The sequence below is a fragment of the Elephas maximus genome, chromosome 16 (assembly GCF_024166365.1).
Source record: "Elephas maximus indicus isolate mEleMax1 chromosome 16, mEleMax1 primary haplotype, whole genome shotgun sequence".
NCBI lineage: Eukaryota > Metazoa > Chordata > Mammalia > Proboscidea > Elephantidae > Elephas > Elephas maximus.
In genome coordinates this window covers 48,403,191-48,425,127 of record NC_064834.1, presented here as the reverse complement: position 1 = coordinate 48,425,127, position 21,937 = coordinate 48,403,191, and the positions used below count along the sequence as shown (strand labels likewise).

Genomic DNA, 21,937 nt, shown 5'->3' with positions numbered 1-21,937 from the left:
ACTAGTGTTTGACCAAATAACTGGGCACCAGAGCCTAGCCAAGTTGACACATAAAATTAATCATCACAGTATTATTTCCTCATTCGAGCATCTGTATTATTTTCCTAAGGCTGCCAAAACAAAGGACCACAAATTGAGTGGCTTAGAAGGATGGAAAATTATTGTCTCAGTTCTGGAGGACAGTCTGAATTCTGGGTACTGAACGAGGATTCCAATTTCTTCACATCCTTGCCAACCTCATCCTAGTGGGTGTGAAGTGGTATCTCATTATGGGTTTTTTTTTTTTTTTTTGAACATTTTATGGTTGCTTAGGTGAATGTTATCAGAGCAAATTAGTTTCCCATTCAACAATTTATACACAGCTTGTTTTGTAACATTGGTTGCAAATCCCTGAATGTGTCAGCACTCTCCCCTCTTCCTTGCTGGCATCCCTGCGTCCATTTGCCCAGCTCTCCTGCCCCTATCTCATTTTAGTTTTGATTTGCATTTCCCTGATGACTTATGAAAGAATCCCAATGGCACAGTGCTTGAGCACATGGCCGTTAACCATGAGGTTGGTGGTTTGAGCCCACCAACTGCTCCATGGGAGAAAGATGTGGCAATCTGCTTCCGTAAAGATTGGAAACCCTATGGGGAAGTTTTATTCTGTCCTATAGGGTTGCTATTGGTCAAAATCAACTCCATGGCAGCAGGTTTTTTAATGACTTATGACTCTGAACTTCTTTTCACATGCTTATTGGCCATTTGTATTTCTTCTTTGGAGAAATGTCTATTCAAGTCCTTTGCCCATTTTTTAATTGGGTTGTTTGTCTTTTTGTTGTTGGGTTGTAGGAGTTCCAATGACCTTTTAAAAATAAAAAATCAGATGACACCACTCCCTTGATCAAAGCCTTCTAGAAGCTCCTGTTCCACTCAGAAAATTCAAACTCCTTACCATGGCCTACAAAGCCCTACATGATCTGACTCCTGAGCTCACCTTCAACTCTCCCCCTCCACTCTGTGCTGCAGTCACAATGAACTCCTTTTTGTTCCTCAGACAAGCCCAGAACATGCTTCCCTCATCCCTTCCTTTGCAATCACTCTTCCTCCCATGCCTTGTCCTACATCTATATGTACCTGTGCTTTTTTATCCTTCAGCATTCAGCTCTAACATCTCCTCCCCAGTGAGGCCTCTTTTGCCATTGATTCTATGCTGAGTAGACCTCCATGACTCACTTCCTGTTCCATTGCTGCCCCTCATTTCAGAGCACTTACGGACTGGAATCATCTTATGTTTCTGTTGTCTTGGTCTAATCCTCCTCACTAGATTATAAGCTCCATAAACGTAAGAAGTTATCTGATTCGTGCCCTGCTGAATCCCCAATATACAGTACCTTGACGGAGCTCAGGAGATCCTTGTGGAATGGGCGATTTCAGTAAAATGTTTAGTGCCACCACTTATTCATTCCACAAATACTTATTGAGCACTGGGCACCCTGTTGAGTACAGAGATCTGTAAGGCAATCTTTGCCATACAGTAGCTTATGAGTTAGTTGTCTTTTTACTTGTCTCAGTCTGATTTTCCCTGCTAGGGGGCTGTGGCTTACTCTGGTTCCTTTGTCCCACAAAGCCTAGCACAGGGTTTTGCATACAGTGGTAACCTAGTGAATATTACAATGGTCCAGTCCACAGTCGATCCTGGGGATAGTGCAGGACCAGGCAGTGTTTGTTCTGTTGTGCATGAGGTCGCCAAGAGTTGGGAGCCAACTCAAAGGCAGCTAACAATAACAAGTGAATATTAATGACTTTAATTATTTGGGAGAAGAGGGATTAAAAGGTTATAACCACCACAGAGAATCAGAGAGGCCATCCTAAGACTTCCGCTTGGATGTCTGGATTTTACATTTATGCTGCTGCTACCCAAGCCCACATTTGTCTGCCCTCCTAATTGAAAGGGGGAAGGGGAGAAGGCAGAAAATCTGGCTCAAGCTCTGCACAGTCATCGTAGCATCAGACAGTAGGGCTCTTGGTGGTAAAATGGCTGAGGTGCTTTTTAAAATCAGAGCACATGAACCCAAAGATAGAAGCCTTGATTAAATGAAACATTTCAGGCTTTTAAATACAGGCAGCATCCAGAGACCTATGATTTGGCAGTGCACCCAATGTTTGAAGGCCAGGGAGTCATAGTGCTGGAATCATGGGTGATCAGCAATCTGAGCTTGAGAGCTGGGCCGGCCAAGTATTATCACATGTTCTTCACCGCCTACCTGATGCCGTTGGCAATAATGAAGCAAGACAGAAATGCATGCAGTGAGGTGAAAGGGTATGGGTATGGGACCTGGAGCCAGCAGGCTGGAATCTAATTCCTGCTCACTGCTCACCCCTAACTAGCTGGGAACTGTGGACCAGATACTTCACCTCCCTAGGCCTCAGTCTTCATCTGCAAAATGGTGAAAATAAAAGTGCCAACCCAGTTAAGGTTGCTGTGAGGGTGGAATGTGCCTAGCACAGTGTCTGGCACATAGAAACACTGTAAAAGCATCCACTCTCCTGATCACACACAGGACCGTACATCAGCTGGTGTCCTCTCAGACAGGGCATCACAGGGTGGGTATATGGGATAGGAACTCACCTTCCAGGGTTGAGCCTGGAGTCATAAGTTTTAAAAAATAAAGTTCATCCAAGGTTAATCAGGATCTGAGGAAGTGATTTATACCTATCACTGGCTGAAGTATAAATTAGAACGGGCAGTGTCTAGATTTTTCCAAAGAAGCGTGGTTTAGTTTGTACATCTTTCCCGCTCACTCTCCAAGAGCAGAGTCTCTGACAAAGATTTGACAGCAAGTTGCTTATATGAGAGGTTATTCCAGGGAATCCTGTAGGGGTTGGGGAAATGAGACTGAGAAGGCACAGTGGCCAACCCAGTGCAGTCACTACTATGGAAGCTGGACCTTAAACTCGCTGGGGAGTCTGGGAGTCAATGTGGGACACCTGCCTGAGTCATCCCATCTAAGGGGCTAGAGAGCGGGGGCATTTACACACTGACTCCCACCAGTCCTTGGCTGAGGCCTGCTGAGGGAGGAGCGCTCTTAATCTGGCTACCGGAGAAATTCTCAGGCAGTCGGAAGTCAGAGCCTTGCGCTGCAAGAGGGAGGCCCTAAGGCATCAGACCGGCTGCCAAAGGGAGGGACGTCATTTATGGGTGAGTGAATATGGCGTATGAGTTAATACCATTAAAATCTCTTATGTATTTCGTTACATGATAATTTTTAATTACCTACTCCAGGGGTTTTCACACTGAGTTCCTTGAGGTGCCTCGGGATTGCTATATACGTGTTTGTTGCGGGGAGCGTTGAGAGGATTTTGAGGGTGGGGAAGGTGGAGCGTCAGGGCAATTGGAGGTGGAAGGGTGGGACGGATTTGGATCGAGACACACTGAGTAGTCAGGGTTTGGGCCAACTTACTCTGCTTCTACTCTCATAACCCAAAACCTGTTGCCCTAGAGCCTGCAGTGCTGCTGGGTAGATTCGAACCACCAAACTTTAAGTTGGCAGGCAAGTGCAAACCATTTGTGCCACCCAGGGCTTCAAGCATCATAGTTACTTTAAAAAATCTGCTCTTTATGTTGAGCTTCTGTTTTTATTAGAGGAAAGAATTCTGCTTCACAAGAAACAAAAAAACATTTGAAAACCACTGACAGACGATAATCCTGATCTATAGGAAGATTAGGGTTGATGAATGGCATTTCTGCTTGAAGGACCTTTTCCAGAGGTGTAAGCCACTGTAAACACAAGGACTGACTCTTATTAATTTGGAAACCTCATTTGCCTTAGAAAAGAACAGAAATGATTATTTTCTTTAATTTGGGTTAGCACACGCAGATAATTGAAAACTAAGAATCTGCTCGTGATAATTGGCCAGTCTTTCTTCAGCCCCAGGGAGTTGTTTTGCCTTTCCCGGGATGATGCAGAGCTCTGATGGCACAGGAAGTCAGAGAAGGACTGATGTGACTCGTGACTTAGAGGTGTTCATACACTCTTGAATGCCCTGGCCCCACAAAGAAGGCAATCAATATTTGTGTTCTAGGTGTGTCTGTAAACAGTCTTCGGCAGGATAGAGAGGAGCAGGCTAGGCCGTAGCACAGTGGGATTCTGATCCCTGTGCTGTCACTGAATCACTTTATGAGTTGAGGTGATTCCTTCAATCACTCCGTGCCTCAGTTTCTTCATCTGTGGTGATACCTGCCTTGCCTGCTTAATGGAGTGGCAGTGAAGCTTAAATAAGATACCAAATGAAAAAAGTACTATACAATATAGTAATGATAATTATTATTCCTGTCACTGGGCCTTATTCACAGAATATCAGGATTTTGTAGACATTTAGACTGGTTCTTTGTGATTTTGGGAACTTTTGACCTCCTTTTTTTTTTTTTCTATATGTTTTACTTTGCTTCCTCATTGAACTGGTTGAGGGTAGAAAATGACCTCATTGAAGTTAATTAAGCAGACAGGAGCCTCTCTTAAAGAGGTTATTAGAATAAAGCTAGGTCAGGCTTACACACCCGTGTGAGGGTGCATGCACCAGGCTATTCTCTGCCCAAGTAGCTCCGAGATTCTAGTGCACAGCTGTAACCAAGGGAGGCCAAGGAGATGAAAAAAATCTTATTACACAAAGACCTGAAAAGTTGGCTTATACTTGGACTACCCACTAGACCTGGAATAAAAAAAGAGTCTCTAAAATGAGAAGAGCTTATACCTATACAAACCAACAATCCACCCTTTTAATATTCTCTATGCAGAATGTTTACAGGTAGTCTTGGTCTACCCTGTCCTTGTGCCTGCTTCGCTAAACTGTTCTAGTTTGCACATTTACCCGTCTCAGCAGACTTCTGGCTTTGGCAAGCTGGAGCCACCCCTGGCCCCTGGACTCCCTGAACTTCCTGCCGCACCCTCCTCATAGAAGGGTAGAGGTGGAGGAGGAAGTGGTACCGTGATGATAAGAGCACAGTTCCCCAAAACTACACCTGAGCTTACACCTCTTCTAGGGGCTCTGCCCCTGGGCTTAGGAAAGTCCTCTTTAGCAAGCAGAGACTGTGAATGGAGCTTGTCTCACTTTCATTTCATTCTGCTCATTAGCAGGAGTTTTTTCTGGTCACAGAACCCAGGGGTAGAAATCTAGGGAGGAATAAAGATAAGTGACTGGGCGGACTAATCAAGTAAGGAAGTCTGTTCAATGCTTTGAGGGCAAAGGTATATCCTGTCCTTCTGTATTGTGGGGTCTGAACCCACTGTCCAGTCTTGCAAGTCCTACCATGGTACATGTGCCTGATGGATCTCCTTCAGTGACCTCAGTTTCTCCTTGAGTCATTGCTGTTCATTGTGGACCTCCCCTCCAGCCCCGCCCCCACACATCATTTATTAAGAGATCCAAGGGGCAGTTTGGAGTTGTGGTTAAGAGCCTGGACCCTGGAGCTTGGGTTCAAATTTCAGCTCCCGCCGCTTACCAGCTGTGTGACAGGGGCACGTTATTTCACTTCTCTGTACCTCAATTTCTGCTGGGAATGATGATAATAGGATTTACATGATGAGTGTTGTAAAGATTAAATGAGGTAAAAATATGGAAGCACTTAAATCTGTGCCGAATGCGTGGGATAACCTATACATGCCGTCACCAGGCTATAAACACCTGACTTGTGTACAATCCATAGTTAAGAACAACCTCGTAAAGCCTATTGTATTAAAAATTTGAGGTGCATGCAATGGTTTGTAATAACAAATGGATGCTACTTTGTGACACACATCAAAATATTTGTTATTGTTATTATGTTAAAGATGTTTTAGTATATCTGGAAATGTTTTTTTAATGTTTTTATGCATAGAAAGGTACACTCTATACTAAGACAAACACTTGACTGATATTAGAGACAAACCATACCTAACTGTTCTAAAATACATACAAAATCAAGAGAGATGTAGGAACGGAACTCACTCATATTCCAGGATCTGCCTGTAATTAAAATCGATATGCAATCCCACTCCTCAAATGAGGGCAGTAATTCAGAGAGGCTGACTGAGTTACTCAACTTCCACAGCCAGTATGTGGCAGAGCCAGGGCTCAAACCTTTCTGTAATCTCATATTTTTTCCATTACTCTCTGCTCTTTCCCGGCTTTCCTCCAGCCCTCTCTTTTGTTGCCCAGTGATTGGCACACAGGATTCTACAGAGTTTCAGAATTGAATGGGACGTGGATCCTGTCCATTGCATGAGTCCAGAGTTCCCTCTTCTCCTGTCCTGGCAGCTTCCTCGTCCTTCTTCACCTTTCTGTTCCCAGCCCTCCACTTCCCTCCCCTCTTTCCTCCCCTTCTCCTCCCAGCAGCCTCCAGGTTTAGGTGAGGGAGGCAGGTGAAGCAGGAGCAGCTGAGCAGCTTGGTAAATGGCGGCCTGGTGTCTTGAAGCTCACCCCCCTTTCCTCTAATTCCAGACTTGGAGATCACAGTCCCAATTCGGCACTCACAGCACCTGCCTGGGAAAGTGGAGTATGGAGTCTATGAGAGCGGCCCCAGGAAAAGTGTCTTTCCACCCAGGACGGAGCTAAGGCGAGGAGACTGGAAAACAGACAGTACCTCCAGCACAGCAAGTGAGCAGGGCTGACCAGGCAGTGTCTCACAGCTGGGCTCCAGCTGGCGCCCTTGGGCCCCTGAAAACATTGTTATGAGCTGGAGAGGTCTCAGTTGGAGCCTGAATTGGGTGTGAGAGGTGTAAGATATGAGAAACATTCCATCTACAAGGTCTGTCTTTTCTCCATGGTGTGAAAGTTCCTTTACACAGATACCTCCAAAGCCAGATTGCATGAGAGTTATTTCTCTACCACTTTTTTATAAATAGCAAAATCTAATAAGAGTAGTAGTTGACATTTACTGAGCAGTTGCTAGATGCTAAGCCTCTTCTGTAGATTAATTCTCACAATAACTCGATGAGAGATGTGCTATCAACTCTGTTTACCCTGAGGAAACTGGAGTCTAGTGCCTTGCCCTAGTTTGATGTCTAGGTTAGTGGTAGAGTGGGAATTTGAACTCGGGCAGTCTGTATCCAGAGCCAGCCTTCTTAAGCGCTTTTCATGTTGCCTCCTCAACTGTGGTAGAACTTGTGCAAAGTCAGAAAACCATGGACTCGATTTTGAGAATCCTGACTTCACAGGCGAGTTGAGGATCTAATTAGGAAACGTCTCCTTTTTTGACCGGAAAGCTTGAACAGGAGTCTGACTGCAACAGACAACGGAGGCTGATGTGCAGGCAGGAGCAGTGGGCTTTGTTACAGTATCCAGGGTGATGTTAGCTGACTCCAGCCGCACTGCCTTCATAAGCCAAATGGATTGAGTTTCCCTTCTTTCATACATTCCGTGGTCATCATCAAAACAGCAAGGAAAGCCGTAAAAGAGGAGGAGAGAAGCTGAATTCCAAGGTTATCTGGCCCAGGGGTTCTTAATCTTTTTGTATCACAAACCCCTTTGATAATCTGATATATGCTGTAAATCTACTTCCCAGAAAAATGCACTTGCACGTGTGTGTACACTACATAAGACACACACACACACACACACACAATTTTGCCCATTCATGGACTTAAGTCAAGAACCTCTGAATTGGTCTCATTCCTTATTTTATAGATGGGATATTTGCAACCCAAGAAGGGCAAGAGTTTTGCCCAATGTCACACAGCCATGAGGATGATGGGGGTCAGGACCAAAGCCTCCTACCAAACTTAAGCTCTGAGATGTGGGCAAGCAAGTCATCAACCAGAGCAGGTGAAGCAGGGGAGCTAAGGTTCAGAGCCGAATGTTGAAGGTTAAAAATTTAAGAATGCCAAGGGAAGGGATAGTCGGAGCTGATGAGTATGAATTTCTGGAGTCATAGACTCAATGCCTACGACAGTTTTTCACTGCCTTCTAGAGATAACCTTCGGAACATGTCTGATTCATTGTGAGGGAATGGGGTGAACAATGAGGAATGCTGTGGGGAGGCTTAGCCACAGAAGGATGGCAGCCTGTAGGTGGGAAGGGTTACTTCCAGTTGTGGGAATCTGGGAAGGTTTCTTCGGTAGCATTTGTCCTGAGTGTTGAAGACAGAAGAGGTTTCAGACTTGTGGATAGTGGTGGGTTGGAGGAGGTGGGGGGAAAAGGACATTCTGACCAAGTGAACAGTTTTGTGTGTAGATAGCAAGGAATAGACAGGAACAGGGTCATATGCTTCTTAATGTGTGAACTCAAAATCCCCTGGTTTATAGAAATACTTTGACACATTATTTTAAATTAAAAAATTTGCTCCCAAGAAAATAATCCAAAATTATAATCTTAATCCACTCTATTCAAGCTAACATAGAAATTGATTAGGTCAAATTTGGTACTATAGTGAAGTCAAAACTAAGACTTTTTAATAGTCTGTATATGTTGTTGTTGTTGTTGTTGTTGGATGCCGTTTCATCGGTTCCAACTCATAGCAACCCTATGTACAATAGAACGAAATACTGCCTGGTCCTGTGCCATCCTCACAGTCACAGCTGTATTTGAGTCCACTGTTGCAGGTGCCGTATCAATCTATCTCATTGAGGGTCTTCCTCTTTTTTGTTGACCCTCTACTTTACAAAGCATGATGTCCTTTTCCGGGGACTGGTCCATCCTGATAACATGCCCAAAGTACATGAGAAGTCTCACCATCCTCATGTCTAAGGAGCATTCTGGCTGTACTTCTTCCAAGTCAGATTTGTGTGTTCTTTTGGCTGTTGCTGTTAGGTGCTGTCAAGTTAGTCGTGACTCATAGCAACACTGTGTACAATAGAACAAAACACTGCCCAGTCCTATGCCACCATCATAATCATTGTTATGCTTGGGCCTATTGTTGCAACCACTGTGTCAATCCATCTCATCAAGGGTCTTCCTCTTTTTTGCTGACCCTCTATTTTACCAAGCATGATGTCCTCCTACAGGGACTGGTCCTTCCTGATAACATGTCAAAAGTATGTGAGAAGATAATGATATCCCTTGTTCCACGTCCTCTTCTGAATCTGGCTTGAATTTCTGGCAGTTCCCTGTAGATGTACTCCTGCAACTGCTTTTGAATTATCTTCAGCAAAATTTTACTTGTGTGTGATATTAATAATATTGTTTGATAATTTCCACATTCTGTTTATCACCTTTCTTTGGCATGGGCATAAATATGGATCTCTTCCAGTCAGTTGGCCAGGCAGCTGTCTTCCAAATTTCTTGGTATAGACAAGTGAGTGTTTCCAGAGTTGCATCCCTTTGTTGAAACATCTCAATTGGTAATCCTGGAGACTTGTTCTCACCAATGCCTTCAGTGTAGCTTGAACTTCTTCCTTCAACACCATCGTTTCTTGATCATATGCTACCTCCCGAAATCGTTGCACATCAACCAGTTCTTTTTGGTACAGTGACTGTGTATTCCTTCCATCTTCTTTTGATGCTTCCGGTGTTGTTCAGTTTTTTGCCCGTAGAATCCTTCAGTATTGCAGCTCTGGACTTGAATTTTTTCTTCAGTTCTTTCAGCTTGAGAAATGCCAATCGTGTTCTTCCCATTTGGTTTTCTAACTCCATGTCTTTGCACATTTCATTATAATACTTTGTCTTCTGAAGCTGCCCTTTGAAATCTTTTTCAGCTCTTTTACTTCATCATTTCTTCCATTTGCTTTAGCTACTCCATGTTCAAGAGCAAGTTTCAGCATCTCTTCTGACATCTGTTTTGTTCTTTTCTTTCTTTCCTATTTTTTAGTGACCTTTTAATTTCTTCACGTATGATGTCCTTGATGTCATCCTACAACTCACCTTACCATTATTAGTAACACTAACACTCTGTCATTAGTGTTCCATGCATCCAAATCTATTCTTATGATGGTCTCTAAATTCAGGTGGGTATACTCATCGGAGTCAGCTCAATGGCACTGGGTCTTTTTTGGTTATACTCAAGGTCAAACTTTGGCTGTCGTTGACCTGTAATTTTCTTTAGCCTCAACTTGAACTTGCATATGAACAATTGATGATCTGTTCCACAGTTGACCCTTGGCATTGTTCTGACTGATATTGAGCTTCTCCATCATCTCTTTCCACAAATGTAGTTGATTTGGTTTCTTTCTATTCCATCTGGTGAGGTCCACGGGTATAGTCACTGTTTATGTTGTCTATATATACCTATAAGTTAATATAATTAGGAGCTGCTTTATATGTGGAAAATCAGCAAACCTAAGGTATGGCAAGGCCATTTGTGGCAAATTGCTGCAATTGGTGTATTGAAGTCAAAATCTCCTTGTTTTAGTTGATTAGCTTTTATTCTTCCTTCTTCATTGCAGATTACCATGTGTTTGAGCTTGTTCTGATGCTGTGCTGTCCAATATGGTAGCCACTAGCCACATGTGACTATTTAAATTTAATTAAACTTAAAATTCAACTCCTCAGTTTCACTAGCCACATTTCATACTAGCTACCATATTGGATAGTGAACAATAGAACATTTCCAGAAAGTGCTACCGAACAGCGCTGTTCCTTGATGGTGATAGGTGACAAGTTCCCAGCTCAAAAGCCTTGAGCACGTAAACTCACACAGTCACAGTTCCTACCATGAGCAGAAATTATACTTTTGCATTTACACTTTATATTTTGTTTTGTGTCAAACCACCTGGCCCCTTTTTAGAAGATAAGTATGTGATACATGCATGTGTTTGCTATAATCCCTAAACGAGTAAAGAGCTACAGCAACAAAATTGGCTTGCAGATTTTAGAAATATCACTGAACAACTGAGGACTAGGGAACCTCTGCTCCCTTGCCTGTCAAATTGGAGTGCTAGCATCAAATAGGATTTCTGGAGGGATTCAGTGCAATAATGTTTTCAAAGCACTTAATGTGCAGCAAGCCCTCAGTAAATATTTGCTATATTGTGAAAACAGTAATTAAAAAAAAAATTGAACTATTTCATTTTATGCTGAAGGAAAAACTGAACTCTAAAAACCCCACATTCACAGCTTATGTATTATTCCTATCAGTAAAAATAAATAAGTGTAAAAGTTCTGCATTTTGTTTTAGCCTGAACGAATATGCAGTCTGTGTGGCTGATTTTGTTTCTACCCACTAGGCAGCGCCAGTAACCGATCCAGCACACGCAGCCTCCTCAGTGTGAGCAGCGGGATGGAGGGGGACAATGAGGTGAGAACTGAGGATCCCCACTCCTGTTTATCTCATCTTAGGCAGGGCCCATTTCAGTGCAAGAAACAGAAATCCCCTCAAACTAGTTAGCCAAAGAAGGCATCTGTGGGAAGGAGCTGGGTGAGTCTCAGGGAACCCCAGAGCCTGAATCAGGAGCTATGAGCCACTGTTCTCCGCGTGTCCCTGGGGCCAGACACTCCTTCATCCCTGCTTGCCTATACATTTCTGCCTCTTACTGCACCATGGCTTTTTCTGCTTCAGGTGTACAAGGCTTTCGAGCAGAGAGTCAGATGCTGCTTCAGGCTGAGGTCCCAGTCCACATTGGCTCACTTCGGGTCAGGATGCCTCCCTGATCTGGTGGGCAGTGGCGAGGTGGGTGGGGGGAAGGGGAGAGGTGGGTACTGCCAACTCAGCAGATCCCACAAGAAGGGTTCTAGAGGTGGGTGACCCCTCTAAGGCACAGCTTATATTACCCTGTGACTGAGGACCACGCACAGTTCTGTTTTCCCAAAAAGAAACATTTGTTTAAAAGTAAAATTTCCCCAGCTCTACCCTGGTTGTGAAGTTCTTGGGTGGTGTAAATGGTTAATATGCTCAGCTACTAAGTGAAAGGCTGGAGGTTCAAGTCCACCCAGAGGTGCCTTGGGAGAAATGTCTGATGATCTACTTCTGAAAAATCAGCCATTGAAAACCCTATGGAGCACAGTTCTAGTCTGTCACACATAGGGTCACCAGGGGTGGGAGTGGGAATCAACTCAATGGTGACTGTTTTTTATCCTGGTTATATAGAACAATGCTTCTCAAACTTTAATATGTGTAAGAATTGCCTGGAGATCTTATTAAAATGCAGGTTCTCATTCAGCAGATCTGGGGAGGAACCTGAGATTCTGCATTTCTGTCAAGCTTCCAGGGGATACTGATGGTACTGGACCACAGACCATACTCTGAGTAGCAACGACCTAGTGTTCAGGCCATTGGTGATAATTTGGGCCAGATTGTCTTCCTCAATGATGCCAGGAAGAAATGGAAAGCTGTCTGGGTGTTGCTGGGTTGATAACCAGTCATCTTATGAATAACTCTCAGCCGAAGCCTGAGCAGGGCCGAGGCACTTTGAGGATATTGGCATCCAACTATGCTGGTTGTTGAATGTAATTTTCACCTTCCTTTCTCATGTGGTTTGCTGTAGGATAATGAAGTGTCTGAGGTTACAAGAAGTCGAAGTCCAGGCCCCCAGCAAGTAGATGGAGCACCCACTGTGCCCCTTGAAAGGCCCCCCAGGGTGCCTCCTCGAGCTGCTTCACAGAGGTAATACTGAAACTGATATGAAATTTTTCCTCACTTTCTGAGTCCCCGGAGAGAGTAGAATTTAGGGACATTTAAGATGACTGAAGAACCCTGGTGGTGCAGTGGTTAAGAGCTTGGCTGCTAAACAAGATTGGTAGTTCGAATCCACCATTCACTTCTCGGAAACCGCATGGGGCAGTTCTGCTGTGTCCTATAGCGTCACTATGAGTCAAAATCGACTTGAAGGTAATGAGTTTGGTTTCAGTTTGATTTAAGATGACTGAGGAATGAAAACAGAGTTAACAGAAGTGCTTACTTTTGATACCATATCTTAATGTAGACTCCATTAATTTAAGCACTGCTTTATTCAGTTGCAAGTATTTTAAATAGCAAATGCATTATTTCAAAAATAAAATATATTGACAAACATCAACTGATTGAATAATTTTTATTTGTTTGGCAAGAATTCAGCTGCCTAATAAGTAATGTCCTTTGCTGTGTCGTGGGGACTATTGTCAACACATGCTTATTAGGGAACAAGAGATAAGAAGGTATTAGAAAGAGGCAGTGTGGTATGGTGGTGGAGAGTATGGCTCTAGAGCCATACTACCTGGGTCCCAGTCTCTGGCAGCCACTTATGGACTTGGATGAATTATGTAACTTTCATGAGCCTCAACTTCCTTATGTATAAAATGGGGGTAATAATAGATCTTCCTCACAGGGTTGTAAGGATTGAGTTCCCAGCCTATAGTAAGAGCTCAACAATATGAGTGATATTTTATATAGGAGAAGAGTGAACATACAGAGATTTGAAGATGAGTATTAGACATCAGAGTTTGATGAACTGGGCTCTGAGGTACATCTTTGTTATATACGGTACTTGGGTCTGCTGGCACCTTTTTAAGATCTTATGGCGTCACAGGGAAGAAGTGTGTCTGCTGATGGAGAAAGGAATACTTGGGAGTAAAAGCTTAGGCTTGTCTTAGGAGTGTCACTCTTTGACGTTTAAAATATAATACAAGGGGAAAAAAGGATAAGAAAGAGGGAAGCTTTTTCCCCAGTGAGGGATTTTTGTATTTTGAAATTTTTAACTCAAATGAGTCTCATCAGTGACATTTGTTAACAAAGTACAAGGAGGCCTTTCTTCCTATTAGCTGAGTCTGTGCTAAGCATGTTTCCATTTCTCTTTTTGTTATTTCTCACTTTTCTGCATGTTGCCAGCAATATTCATATACTAACGCTGGCCACACAAGTACCCGACAGTTCCAAGCTGTATATCCCATTCACCAGACACGTTTTGCTGGTACTAACTAGAGGTCTTATATTAGAATATTAGCCTGAGAAGGAACCTTAACCATAATCTGCTCCAATCCCCTGAATTTACATAATGTTTTGTTGCTTGAAAATTATTATACAGTTGATGATGGGGGAGGGAAGCTCATAGAGAAGGATTATGGCAATAAATGCAAATATTATTTGATTACCATGTGCCAGGTATTATGTTAAACACTCTAAATGCATTATCTCATTTAATTCTCTCCATAGTCCTAAGAGGTGGATATTTAATATTATTCTATTTTGCAGCTGCAGAAACTGGGGCTTGAGACTGGGTTGAGACTTGCTCTGTGTGGCAAGTCCAGGTACACTTAACTCCAGGGCCCAGTGTGTTAGTCATTATGTTACACCTCTCCAAGAAAGTCTAGGTGTCATGGGAGGAGATCCAAGGTCCAAGACCTTTTTACTCCTGAAGGATGAGGACTTTGGAGCCAGTTGTCTAACTACCAAGATGAAGGAGTTGGAGGCTTGAAACTATAGCTACAAAGATTCAGTAGGAGTTTGTTAATGGAAGAGAAAAAAAGGACAACCAGGAAAACAGATTCCAGATATTAAAGAACAGAAACTGGGATGCATTTCAGTGTGTAAAAAGAGACGGCAGATGAATTGTTTGGGAGTCTGGAAGCATGTTGTGATAAAGAGGGGAGAGAAAAGTAGGAAACCATTTTTTACTAAAGGAACGGTATTCACAAAGAAACCTGATTGATAGAACTTGGGATTTGGGTGTATTTGGGGTATGAAAAAAAGATTTCTGAATATGAAATTATTTTGCAATATGTATGCAGTCTTCATAATAAAATGAGATCTTTGCGCAGAGAATAAAATGGGCCTCTCTCCAGAATGGCTTAGATGTTTGATCCACTTCCTACAGACAGGAGTGGAGGCTGACCTTGGTGGCCTCTTCTCATCTTCCAGCTCTTGGAATTGGCAGCTCTTCCTTACCCCTCTATTGAACGTGCCCTCCGCCCCTCCAAGCAGCACTGGTGGATGCAAACTTCATCCCACTGGTCATTCTATCCAGTCCTGATCCATTTCTCTGCTCGCTCTGCATTGTCCCCAGAGTTTTAATTGCCACCGGTAGACAAAGGTTCCGAATCTCTATCTATGTCTCAGCTTTCTATTCCCTACTGTTAACTGGGGATCTACACACTGATACCACTACCTGCCTGTCAGTTTGTTTTACTACGGTGGCTTGTGTGTTGCTATGATGCTGGAAGCTATGCCACGAGCATTTCAAATACCAGCAGGGCTACCTATGGTGGACAGGTTTCAGCAGAGCTTCCAGGCTAAGACAGACTAGGAAGAAAGGCCTGGTGATCTACTTCCAAAAATTAGCCAATGAAACTCTTAAGGATCACAGCAGAATATTACCTGATTTGCTTGCTTTGGACATGCCATCAGGAGGGATCAATCACTAGAGGAGGACATGGTGTTTGGTGATGTAGAGGGCCAACGAGGATGAGGGAGACCCTCTGTGAGATGAACTGGCACAATAGCTGCAATGATGGGCGATGGACTTGAACATGTTGGCAATCACAAGGAAGACACAGAACCAGGCAATGTTCCATTGTACATAAGGTTGTCATGAGTTGGAGTCATCTATCTATATCTGTCTATACACTGATGTCCCACAGATAATGCAAACCCTGAACTGAATTCATCATCTGACCTACCATTGTCTTCCCCAAATTGCCTTCTCCTCGTGAATTCCCAACCTGAGATAGTGGCCCCGTTCTTTTCCTTCCTCAAGCCCCAAATCTCGGACTCATCCTTGATTCCTGCCTCCCTCGCAGCTCCCACATCCACTGTGTCTGCAGGCTCTGTCCATCCTGCTGCCCTTTCAGTTCTCAGCACCCCCTCCTCTCCATCTGCCAGTGCAAAGTTCGCCGTTGTAAGCCTACACTTATCTCCTTGCCTCCAGCTGATACCATCTCTGTATCGCAATCAGAGTATACTTTCTAAAATACAAATAGCTGATGATATCACTTTCTGGCATAAAAGCCTTGAAATTCAACTCTAAGGTCTTTAGCATACCCTGGCTCCATCTAGCCTCAAGTCCCACCCATCTCCCGTATTGACCTGTGCTCCATCCCTTAAGAATTCCCAGTGAGTTGTACCACTTTGTGTCTTGGCCCAATCTTTTGCCTGGAATGCTGTCTTCCTTCCAATCTCTGCTTAGAAAATTCTTATACATCCTTTAGGACTCAGTCCAAACATCACCTCTTCTGTGAAGCCTTTTCTACTGTTTCCATGCAGTGAATTTCCTTTGGGTTCCTCAAACACCTCAATGATAATACATGCTACATTGTGGCCCTTGCTTATATCTGTCTTCTTAAGTGGTTGGTGAACCTTTTGAGAATAGAGACTGTGTCCAATTTTTTTTTTTCTGTTACCCTCAGTGCCTAGCACAGTAACTAGTACATGTTGTTGTTGTTAGGTGCCATCAAGTCGATTTTGACTCATAGCGACTCCATGTGACAGAGTTGAACTGCCCCATAGTATTTTCTAGGCTATAATCTTTGCAAGAGCAGATTGCCAGGTCTTTCCCCTGCAGAGCAGCTGGGCAGCATTGAACTGCTAACCTTTTAGTTAGCAGCCTAGCACTTAACCATTGCACCACTAGGATTCCTTAACTAGAGCTTAATAAATATGTATTATGTAAGTGAGTAAATGAATAGATGGATGGATTGGTACTGCTTAGGTTGGACTTACTAAGCTCCTCAACAATTGGGCACCAAGCCATCTACCATGTGGATGCTACATTGCAGGTGGAGTATAGATTAGTGGACAGAGACTGCACACTTCCACCTGCTCTGAGTTCACCAAATATTTAGCTGAAGAAACTAAAGGAAGGCAGATGGTGACAAGAACAGGAGCAGATGTGTTGTATCTTTGATAGCATTTCCTTGATCCTTGGGCTCTCCAGGATGGGCAGTTGATAGTATCATTCTCTGCATAGGGAAGGCCCTGCCACAGTTGAGAAAAAAGCCAAAATCTTGCTGAGCCATTGTCTCTTTGATTTTGAACTGATTTTGCCACTCCAGAAGAACTATCACTGATAAGCCATGCACTTCTCTTCAGGGCACGGCTTGGGTACTATCTAATTAGAACACAGTTCTGGAGGCTTCCTGCAGCACCAGGAGTTAATCCTTTAATTGCTGACTTGTAAAGAGGTCTGTGGGTCCCTTGAAGGGGCTGGAGTCATCAAGGAGTTAGAGGACTCTTAGGAGACCTGAGACAGAGGCTATTTACAACTAATAGTGAAGTTTAGAAATATTTTTAACAATATATCTAACATACAAGAGCATACCAGCTATTTCAGTCCTGCTTTAAAAGAATGTTAACCAACATCAGAATTGCTGAGTTCTTGAACCAAACTCATCAACAGTGAGACCTCGCCCTCAACAGGGAAGAGAAAGTGGCCAGCCCCCAGGTTATCTCCGGACAACCGTGTCCCCAACTTCAGCTTCCCAGTGCCCTGAAAAGTCCATCTCCCCATAGACCACCCCCAGATTCTGATTTAAAGTCCTTTTGTCTCCCAGGTTCTGATAACTTCTACAATCACATATCCATCTCCCTGAGATGGGGCTTCCAATCTGTAGCGGGAATTGTTCATCAGGACAAAGTGTAGAGACTGTATGCTTTAAGGCCCACCCTAACTGCAGAGTAGGGCAGCAGAGAGAGGAAGAAAGGCCAGGAAGGAATGATGACCATCCTGTGGTAGAAAATAAAATGCAAGCCTGACAGGGGATTAAAAAATAAATAAATAAAATAAAAATAAAATGGAAGTCTGACAGGGGATACATGGGAAAAAAGATCTAAGAATAGACTGTTAATCATAATGATACAAATATTAGCTTCTCAAGTGCCTATTGTAAGCTAGAACTGAGCCACCTGCTTTCTGATTGTCATCTCAAGCCTCATATAATACTCTAATATAGATATCAATACATCTGTTTGGTAGCCAAAGAAATAGGCTCAGAGAAGTCGAGCTTGTCCTTCAGAGGAATACATAAATATCTTCACCATATGTTCCCCTAGGTTCTGAACTTTCCCTATCAAAATACTTAGTACAGTTTACTGATTTTGCTTATTGTCTGCCTCATCTACTGTATTCTAAGTACCTTGAGAATGGGATCCATGCCCATCTTACTTGCTATACCTTACACCGAGGGTTGTAGTAAGCACACAGTAGATAAATATTTGTCAAGAGAAAGAAAGAAAGGAATAAAGAATGGATGCCTATACTAGCTTAGGAGTCCCTGGGTGGTGCAAACAGTTAAGCACTCAACTACTAATGTAAAGGTTGATGGTTTCAACCACCTAGAGAGTCTCCTTGGAAGAAAGGCCTGGTGATCTGCTTTGCAAAGGTTATAGCCTTAAAGATTCTATGGTGTGCAGTTCTACTCTGACACACGTGGGGTCTCCATGAGTCAGATTTAACTCGATGGCAACTGGTAAACCCTTGCTCAGGTAATACATGGTATCACCTGACTGTGCTTCAGCTTTCTGCCATAAGACCACAGTGCAGAGGGCAAGCCGAGGAGATGAAAGGAGACTCTCATTTGTTTTCACTGGATAAAGCTCAGTCACTCAGTGACAACCACAACCACACAAAGCCGTCTATTCACCGGGGCCAGGAGGAGCTCCTGAGCATGTCCAAGGTTATTCTTTTCTACTTCTGCCTCTCTCTTATCCTGAGACGGCTCCTCTTGTCTCAACTCTTTAGTCATTTCCTTGACCTACATAAAACTTGCATCCAAGAGATATTTAGTAAATATTTATTCATTGATTGATTCAGTCCTTAAGGGCACAACTCCAGGGTAACACAGTTCAGTTACAGCACCTGACAAAGCTCTCTTTCTTGACTTATTGACTTTTGTCCAAGAGAATTAAATATTGGTTTTACAGCACATATGTAGAAATCCTATCTACATTCATTGAACCTGTCTAAACAGACTCACCCAAGTCTGTTTGGAATGCCATTTAGGACTATTCAGGAATGATTATGAAATAACATGGAAGGGTTTTTTAGTAACGCAAAAATGGGGAAAGGATGACTCACACTTAACAATGATCCTACGGTGAACTACAGGAAGTAGTTGTGAGAAGCCAGCTTTGGAAATTCTCAGTTCTCCTTTTAATGTATCCCCTTACTGCAGCGTTTCTCCAGCCTGGCTCGCTCCGTGTTAGAATCACTGGTGGTGGTGGTGGCGGGGCGGGGGGTGGCATTCTTTAAAAGTTTTGATGCTCAAGCCCTTTCCTCCAGAGATTGTAATGGAATAAGTCTGGGATGGAGCCTGAGACTTAGTATTTTTAAAAGCTCCACGGGTGATTCAGTAGTCCCTGGCTGGCACAAATAGTTAAGCACTCAGCTACTAATCAAAAGGCTAGTGGTTTGAATCCACCCAGAGGCACTTTAGATGAAAGGCCTGGTGATCTACTTCTGAAACGTCACAAGCATTGAAAACACTGTGGAGGTTCAGATTTCCACTCTGAAACACATAAGGGCACCATGAATTGGAATCAACTCATTGGCAACTGGTTACAAGTGATTCTAACATGCAGCCAGAATTGTGAGCCCCAGCTAAAGTGTGTAGACTCAGAGGTCTATATATATGTATGGTCTCATTAATCGAGGCATATGTATAGTATACTAATTTTGCAATAGATTTTGAATGCTTAAGAACTAGCTAAACTGGTTTTTTTTTTTAATAATTTTATTGTGTTAAAATATATAACAAAAACATTTGCTACTTTAACCATTTTTAAGTGTACAATTCAGTGACATTAATTGCATTCACAATGTTGGGCAACCTTCATGATATTAGGTTTTAAATAGAGTTACTTTATCTTTTATTTCAGGCCTCCAACCAGGGAGACCTTCCATCCTCCTCCACCTGTTCCACCCAGAGGTCGCTGACTCCACTCCTGACACTTGTCTAATCCAGGACTTTGAGACTCGTGAATTTCAGCCCATTAATGATGTCTTCACAATGACTTTTATGGACATCACTGCTGACCTTAAGACCTACTCTCATTACTAATATTGTTGCAGCCCTGCTGGTTTGGACTATCCTTGAAGAAGACAATATCAAGGCATGAAGAAGTGAAAAACTAAGGACTTTATTCACCATTGCCAAGTATATTGATCTTTGTTTGTCAAAAGGATGAAAACTTAATTGGAATACTTACCTCTAATTTGGTGTGTCAGAAGCCTAAAAAGATTGACGATCAGGAGTGTACTTTACAAGTGATTTTACTGGAATGCACTTACACTAGACCTTAATATTTGCTAGTCCCAGCCTAATTTCTAGAAGTGATTATAATATTAGATTTACAGTATCAAGTAAGATGATAAATGCCCTAAATTTTAAATAATTTTTCAACTTTGCTGTCGATTCAGTTGAGTGTATAAATGTCAGGGATTTTTACATACAACAGACTGGAAAAGAATTTGGACAGGGATGAGCCCTAACCCCTTCCAATACAGAAGCAAGCCTGATGTTTCACAGAAATCTGGAACCAAGGGTATTCAGTTGGTTAGTGGTGGAAATAGGTCTAGAATCTGGGCCTGCTGACTCTGAGTCACCACACTTTCCATCTCCAAATAGCCGATTCCTCTCCCTGAAGAAATGGCCCAGATGTAGAAATTCAGTCAATGATTAAATGCTGGCCTTCTAGAAACTTTCTTCTTCCATATCTCCCAGGCATGGGACTATCAATTATTTTTCTCAATTTGTGTATTTATACTTTGGTATTCTTTCAACACAGTGATGTTGCCAGGGAATATCTAAAAAATGGTAGGAATCAAAAGCCTGGGATGCTGGGGATCCCGTTTATTGCTCTGTGGCCTTTATAGGTCTTAGTTCTGGCCATAAGGAGAGTAGATCCTTGACTTTATCTCTGTTGTAAGGTCAGAAGAAGAAGCATCCTAGAATAGAAGTAGTTCTCTGTTTCCTTATAACACCTATTATTACCCTAGGTTTGGATGATCTGTGTAGAGAATGTAGACCCTTAAATATGTCATTATTTTTATGTCCTTGGCACATAAATCTACCTTGAAAGCACACATCCTTAATTTGATGCTTAAACATACAGTGAAATTAGTATCAGACTTGTCTGTTTAAAAAAATCAGAAATTTGGTGGTTTCCCTTAAACTTAAAAATGTATTCTCCATCTTACCCAGAGAGATAAAAGCTATGCTATTAATGACCCATTTAAGTACAGTTTTGTTGGGTGCTTTTCTGAAGATTAAGTTCTTTCTCATTCTCATTTCTCAGTCCTGTTTAGGACTTCTGTGACTCGGCAAGCAAGGATTCTTATTGAAGGGAACAGCCTCTGGTGTCTTGAGCCTCTTTTCTGACATAAAATACACTATAGGCCATGTCCGTCTTGAGACTGCAAATTATCTAGTACAGTGCCTGGCACGGAGTATGCATCCTGCAAATGTTCCTTCAGTGATCCCCTCACTCCCCTTGTCACTTATGCGGTAGAAACAGGGTAACGTGAGATAAAAAGAGAACAAGAGATTATAATGTTTGTATAATTGTCCTTCCTGTTATTTATACTCAGTCTCCTTTTCTAGCACTTTTGACTTGACAAAACCTACTTTTGTACGTTTGGTGCCTTCAAGGTCCCTTTTGGATGCAAATTTAGATTTTTGTACAGTCTCTAATGAACAAGCATTTAGCTCAATACATGGCAAAACCTATTACCAGTCAATGGTGTTACCATCTTTATTTGTCTAACAGTGTTTGTGGAATATTTGAATATTTTTTGTATGTGAAAATAAGTAGAAAATATAAAAATGAAAGTGCTTTTGAGAAGCACGGGCCTTATGAACATGATATATTTGAGACATGGATGGAAAGATTAGGAGTGCCAAGTCAAAAGCGGCAAATCTCAAACCCTCACTGGATGTTCACTGAATAGCCAAGCTGGCTAGTTGTGTGTTCACCCATAAAGGAAAAGAAGATAATGAGATAATTTGGATGAAACCCTGGACCCATGTCATCAAAGAATGTCTCTAATGGTGAGGTGTAATTGAATGTGATTTTTTATTCTCTCGGAACAGAACCAATGATTATAATATAAATTTATTCAACTTCCACATACTCAACTTTTGA

General features: G+C 42.6%; 1 protein-coding gene across 3 annotated transcripts in view; it reads left to right on the top strand.

Annotated features, from left to right (window-relative positions):
* The window catches only part of PIK3AP1 (phosphoinositide-3-kinase adaptor protein 1), a 130,256-nt gene extending 108,723 nt beyond the window's left edge, over nt 1-21,533 (top strand). For 2 of the 3 annotated variants that reach the window (XM_049854849.1, XM_049854851.1), the window contains 5 exons: nt 6,460-6,615; nt 7,645-7,782; nt 11,118-11,188; nt 12,375-12,493; nt 19,673-21,533. In XM_049854849.1, coding sequence (XP_049710806.1) covers nt 6,460-6,615; nt 7,645-7,782; nt 11,118-11,188; nt 12,375-12,493; nt 19,673-19,730 — 542 coding nt within the window. In that variant the 3' untranslated portion in view covers nt 19,731-21,533. The remainder of the gene's footprint in view (nt 1-6,459; nt 6,616-7,644; nt 7,783-11,117; nt 11,189-12,374; nt 12,494-19,672) is intronic. The other variant, XM_049854850.1, reaches the window with a different exon arrangement.
* The last annotated feature ends 404 nt before the right edge of the window (nt 21,534-21,937 follow it).